Genomic DNA, 6,330 nt, shown 5'->3' with positions numbered 1-6,330 from the left:
GAATGACTTATGCTGATGTATGGTAGGTAGGCAAGGAGTGGGCATAAAATGGAAAAGCAATTATATTTTAGAGGCTGCATGTGTGTAAGTGTGTGATGATGCATAACATCCCCTCTCTCTCTCTTTTCTTGTCATACCAGCATCACTCCCTCCCCTCCCCTCAACTCTCGAGACACATCTGTCTCTTATCAGCCCTGTTGTAACTGCAGGTTGTCATCCGGTTAATGGCTCCTGTGATGTTTCTCCTCAGCCTCGCCGACAGTTGTCACATGTAACAATGTTGTTAACATTACTATAGGCAGTATAAATGAACTGCATTCTATATTGGATATGTACATTAGCCTCGCCAGGCGTCCCGAGGGACTGCTGTCATGTGTATGAAGGATATTGTCTGGGTGTTTCATTAACGTGTGCAAGGTATTAAGACTTCATTTCCAAACTAACGTGTATCCTCTTTCAGGTACTGTGTCATGCAATCTGTAAAATAATCATCTGTAAGCATGTTATTTTTCACTCAACAACTTTTATCCATTTTGAATAAAATGATCAAGACATCAGACTTATTTCTGTACATAAAAATGGGAGTTTAATTGAAACTTCTGTATCAAAAAATAGCAATATCCATCCTTCACAGCCACAAGTCACACAGCTAAACTGAAAGGTCTCCGATATGAGGCTATGTGACAACTACGAAAGCTGTTTCACCCGTTGTTTAGCTTTCCATAGAACTCAAATTAATCTGGACAGTATAGAAACCAGGTGGATTTCTCTGATACTTAGCCATTCGACACTACCAACAGATTTTTTTTTTTTTTTTTAAAGTACTTAAATAACATTCAATGCTCTTTTCATATTTAAGTAAACTTGTTTTATTCTGCTTTACATCGACAACTGCTTCAGTGCATCCTCCACATCTAAAATAAAAAAAAAAAAAATGTTGAAATGTAGAAATAAGTTATAGGAATGCAAACCAAAGGCCAAGTAGGATATGCAATTTTTTAGGGGGGATTTTAAGCATAGACAATAAATAAATAAATAGCCACAGAGTGTGGAATGTCTACATGTTTACAAATAAATTAATGCAAAGGGGGAGAAAAAAAATGTACACACACAAAAAGAGAAAGAAAAATACACGCTGTACAATATTTGTTGAATAAAAAAAAAGAAAAACACAAAAAAAAACATAATTGAGTCCATGAATATTGCATTGACTGTGCATTTCACACCCCAAACCCTGAGGGAGGCCAGGGGTGGGGGCCATGTAGTGTTAAGCAGTGAGATGGCGGGAGGCAACAGAACAGAAAAGATAAGTTGAGAGGAGGGGCCATATAGGCCCGCAACAGGCATGGGGGGAAGAAAGGGAGAGAAAGGTGGTGGGGGGAGGTGTGTGTGTGTGTGTTGACATTTTGTAGACATTCAGAAAAGACAGGATCCAGTTTCCAAACACCTGTTCAGGCTATAGAGTGAGTGAGCAGCGTTAAAGAGAGCGACACAGAGTTGAGTCGAGTGTGTTTCAAGTATTCCATTGTCAGGAAGAGCCCCCACCTCCTTCTCTCCTATCTAATGCTATCTTAGCCTCTTGGCTGGGGCTGGTTGGCTTACAGTGATGGAGAGGAGGGGAAAGAAACAAAAAAAAACAAACAAAACAAAAAAACAAAAAAAAAGAACAGCCCAAACCCCTCCTTCCATCACAGCGCAGGCAACTTAACCGCCAGGCCAGGCTCCATAAAACAGAGTTGTTGACGAAAGCCCCCAGAAAAGTAGCTTTCCAAAAAAAGGCACTCCAAAATCAAAATTAAAACATTTAAATAAAAAGGTTTTTCTCCAAGCTCTATGAGAGCAGCCATGTCTGAATAGGAGGGCCTTGCCAGCTGCATATACCAGCCTAGTAACAAAACGAGTAAAATAAAGTTAAAAAGGGGGGAGGGGGAATAAATAGTGCTGGTAAGACCGCCCAAACAGCAAAATGTTTCCCATTAAGGAAACAAGTATAGTCAACTGAAAGAAAAAAGAGGGGAGGGGGGGAAATAAGATAAGGAAGAACAAATAGTAATAAATTAGAAATTCCCTACAAAAAGAGGAACATTAAAGTACATTTTCTTGCCGGACCAGTGGAGTCAAGCGCCCAGCCACTGATGGGCCATTAGGGCTACAGGCTGCTGGCCTCAAGTCCATATCACTCCCTCCATCCCCACCCCTTCTTTCCCCAGAAAGTCTTTCAGTCCATCAGAGCCATCCTCAGAGGCTCTCCTTGCTCGAGCTTGTGCTTGACGAAGAGTCTGTGTCGATGGTCCTGAGGCGGATGTCACCGGCGACCGGCTCCTCTGGCGATTTGGGCGACTCGGTCGTCGCCCTCATCCAAGGGTGGTCGCAAATCTGCTCCAGGGTGGGTCGGTCTGAGGGCCGCAGGGCCAGGCACCATTTGATCAGCTGCTGGCACTCTGGAGGAGGAGAACAAAATGGTTTTGAGGATAAGAGGCTGAGATATTACTAGGATCTATGGAGCTGAACTGTATGTGATTCAGTTTGTATGGATCTGCAACATCCTAGTGTGTAGGCGGCACAGTCAGCCAATGAAAAGAGAGCACACATCCTTGTATTGCATTAGCTCTCTGGGGTAACTAGACCTGTTACACAAAGTGCACTGAAGGAAATCGCAAGAACCAAAACCTCAGTTTTACTCAAGGTCGATCAATCTGTCTACCAGCCATTTCAGCCAGTAATCCATTATGACTGTGAGGTCTCACTCTGATGTAAACTGATTCATAATACAGTCAAACTGGGAAGTGGATTTGGGGCTGTACCAGTCACTGTGGCTAGAGGGCAACCGTGTTGTGTGTTGTTGTGATTCAACTTACCGGCTGAAATCCTCCTCCTGAAGTACAGTCTCCCTCTGAGGATCTCCTCATCTTGCTCAAAGGGGATGTCTCCACACACCATGTCATACAGCAGCACACCTAGCGACCACACTGTCGCTGAGCGACCATGGTATCTATGGAAGCGGATCCACTCTGGTGGGCTGTACACTCTTGTACCTAAAAATGCGGGACAGAGAGAGAGGGGGAGATGATGATGAGCTTGTGTGAAAGGCATCTGGTCATAAGAGTTTATATGTGACATTAGAAGAACATCAGAGCTCAAATATGGCAGCAGCAAAGAGACCGAATAAAAAAATGAAAATAATTAATGTGTCTGAGTCTAAAATGGCTGAGTCATAGTAGAAATGCTTTCCATCTTCCTTTAGCCACAAAACACAAACTGAGTGACCTGCCTGCGTCTCCTCCCTCCCTCCTTTCTTTTCCTACCCCCTCCCTCCTGGAAGGAGGAACTTGGAAACCAAACAAAAAAAAGCAATGTGAGCCCATCACGTGAACCGCCGACTCGGGTTTCACAACAAACAGATGTTACGTGGCACTGACCTAATACCCACAAACTGCGACTGTGACTCAAGGTTTACTAAACAACATAACAACCGGAAACATAAAAGTACACTCCATCTCACAAGCCCGGGATGCATCAGAGATAAAAACAGCAACCAGTAGGATTAATAAAGTGTGAGTCATATCTGTGAATCCATAACATATGCGTCATATATCCCGCTAAAACGCAGGGAGATTTTCATTTGGCAACATCGATTTACATCCGTAATAACAATAATAATAATAATAATAAGCTGCCAGACCCCGGGCGAGGAAAACCCTCGACCAAAAACAGACCACTGCGTCACAGCCTCGTGAACGCCTCCATATCTGAATATAGCACAGCGGAGCATCAAGGGCAAACACAACCCAGCCCACACGGATACATATTCATAAAAACAGATTACTGATCCAGCATCGTAACATCTTAAAACGTCGATTAATGTGATAGGAGGGGGTGGTGGCCACTGCTTACCATCGAAATCGGTGTAGACTGTGTCCTTGAGAATCGCCCCTGAGCCAAAGTCAATAAGCTTGAGCTCCCCGGTGCGTAGATCCACAAGCAGGTTTTCATCTTTGATGTCTCTGTGTACTACACCGCAGCTGTAGCAGTGTCTGACCGCCTCCAAAACCTGGCGGAAAAAGCCGCGAGCCGTGTCCTCGTCCAGGGCGCCCTTCTCAGTGATGAAGTCGAAAAGGTCCTTGACGAGCTCCGGCCTCTCCATAACGATCAGCCAGCCGTCCGCCCGCTCGTAATAGTCCAGCAATTTGATAACTCCGCGAAAAGACGAGCTGACCTTCTTCAGCAGCAGGATTTCCAAAGGCACCATAGATCCATTCTGTAACAGAAAGGGGGGGAATTTAGTAGGTACATAGGGATAATAAACTGCCATTCTCCCTTTAACAACACACCACCCCCACCCTGCAGCAGCCGGGGGAGGGGGGACCAAAACAAACCATACACACAGATCGGGGAAGACTACTTACAATTGTGCCCCACTCGGTCACCCTCTCCTTCGCAACATGTTTCACAGCAACCTGAAATAACACAATAAACAAAAAAACGTAAGCAAATGCTTCAGATATTACATGGAAGTCGCATCATATTTCCCGGTGGCATTGTAAGGGCGCCCCGCTTTGATGGCGCCACATGTAAGATCAAAACACAGACCCACATCCCCGTTCACATTCTTACCGGTGCGCCATCAGAGATCCGGCTGCCGGCGTAGACTGTTCCAAAACCTCCGCTGCCCAGCACAGATCCCACTTGGTAAACCTTTTCGAAGGGCTCCTTCTCCACTTTGACTGCAAGTAAAAGTGAATCATGTTAAAGTGCAATATTTCCACAACAAACCACCGCTTAGTGCGAGGTCAAGTTAGCTATCGTTTACTAGCTCGTCAGCTGCAACGGTGGTGGCTCACTCTAAATTACCCAAGCGGAGTAAAAATACATTTCACAAGCCACTTCCCAGCTGTTAAGTCACAAATCCAATATAAAGGTGAGGAAAACGTAACATTCAGTAACGGTAACCTACCTGGCTGGAGCTGTATTTTCACTGGTAGATGGTCCATACTTGAAGGATTGCAAATATGCGAAAATGAACCAAACTTTGACAGCAACATATTCGAGCTGAAAAGCCGGCGTAGACGATCCCTATTCACCCGTAGAGAGTCAGAAGAACAGATATAGTATGAGCAGAAGTGAATTCAGGCTCAGTTTAAATGGTGGTGCGGACCGTCTTGGCTGCAAGCGAATAATATATCCAGTCCAGCAGTGCGCCAACTCCGCCGCACCGCGCCCGTCAAAGTCGTGTCACGACCGTGAAGTCGTACACCGTTTCCCGAAAACCGGCATGAAATCTGACTTCTGTGTCTCGACTCGAGCACCTCCGATGAAAACAGTCCTCTTAGATATGTAAAAAAAAAAAAACCAAACACTCCGATGTGTATGGTAGCCGTATCGACCGTAGACTGCGTTTAAAGGCCCTCCGCAGTGTGTAGTTATCCTGAAGAGTGGCCGCTGTCTGAGCTTTGGCGCGGTCTTCCCAAGCCAATATTTTGACGCGCAGTGGGATGGTGGTATCCCTCCGCCAACCAATACAAGTCGACACTTCTGTTTAATTCCAATGTGAAATCGTTATTTATCACTAGATACACATTTAAATAAAACTGTTGGGCAAATATTATTATTCTATCACACCTTTACGCAAAAATATCATCGAAATAATCCTTTTCACCGCGCACTACTTTTCTCATAGTACTAGACGCCCAAGGATCTCTTGTCTGGGAGCTTTGCACTGTGTTCACTATCGACTCGGAGGCTACGACCAATTGGATGTCGTATATAAATACCGTGTTTCGTATCTGGACCAATCCAGAAAAAGTTTTTTTAGTAAAGCAGGCATTTGAGCGCACGTGGCGGCAATTCTGAGCCATCCTCTCCCCTCCCTTTTCCTCCGCAGCTCTGCAGTCAGAAACACACACACACACACACACACACACACACACACACACACACACACACATACAGTTTACGGTTGGAAGGGAAAGTTCAGTTGATACTATTTTCACCACAAACTACTGACTACCTCTTTCAAGTGTCTCTCAGTTATGAAGTGTGTACCTAAACTCAGTTTTGTTTTTGTTTGTTTGTTTTTGTTTACATTTTGTTCACCTGCAGTGTACTGCCCCCCATAATCCCTAACAATTTAAAATGAGCAGATGGACTTTTATTGTTATACAGTTGAGATCAGTAGTTATTTAAAGATGTGGAAAAAAAGAAAGACAACACAAAAGAAAAATAGTTCACACATGCAGCAACAATGATAGTTAACTATATATTTTTATTTAACCAAGAAAGATTCACTACACAAAAGAATCATAGGCAGCAATAACAATGAGTAAGCATAAT

At 44.2% G+C, this 6,330-nt stretch overlaps 1 protein-coding gene across 1 annotated transcript; it reads right to left on the bottom strand.

The window, feature by feature from the left end:
* Positions 1-560: 560 nt before the first annotated feature.
* Positions 561-5,451, bottom strand: pim3 (Pim-3 proto-oncogene, serine/threonine kinase). The gene is made up of 6 exons (XM_023402072.2): positions 4,955-5,451; positions 4,615-4,724; positions 4,407-4,457; positions 3,895-4,258; positions 2,859-3,035; positions 561-2,441 (listed from the first exon to the last, which is right to left on the bottom strand). The coding sequence occupies exons 1-6, from the start codon at positions 5,040-5,042 to the stop codon at positions 2,239-2,241; spliced, it is 993 nt and encodes a 330-aa protein (XP_023257840.1). The 5' UTR covers positions 5,043-5,451; the 3' UTR covers positions 561-2,238.
* Between the last annotated feature and the right edge of the window lie 879 nt (positions 5,452-6,330).

This window comes from Seriola lalandi, unplaced genomic scaffold (genome assembly GCF_002814215.2).
Source record: "Seriola lalandi dorsalis isolate HSWRI2012SDOR001 ecotype SW California unplaced genomic scaffold, Sedor1 jcf7180002053896, whole genome shotgun sequence".
In the NCBI taxonomy this organism is placed as follows: Eukaryota; Metazoa; Chordata; class Actinopteri; order Carangiformes; family Carangidae; genus Seriola; species Seriola lalandi.
Note: the sequence above shows the minus strand (reverse complement) of the source record. Positions and strands in the feature narration are given on the sequence as shown.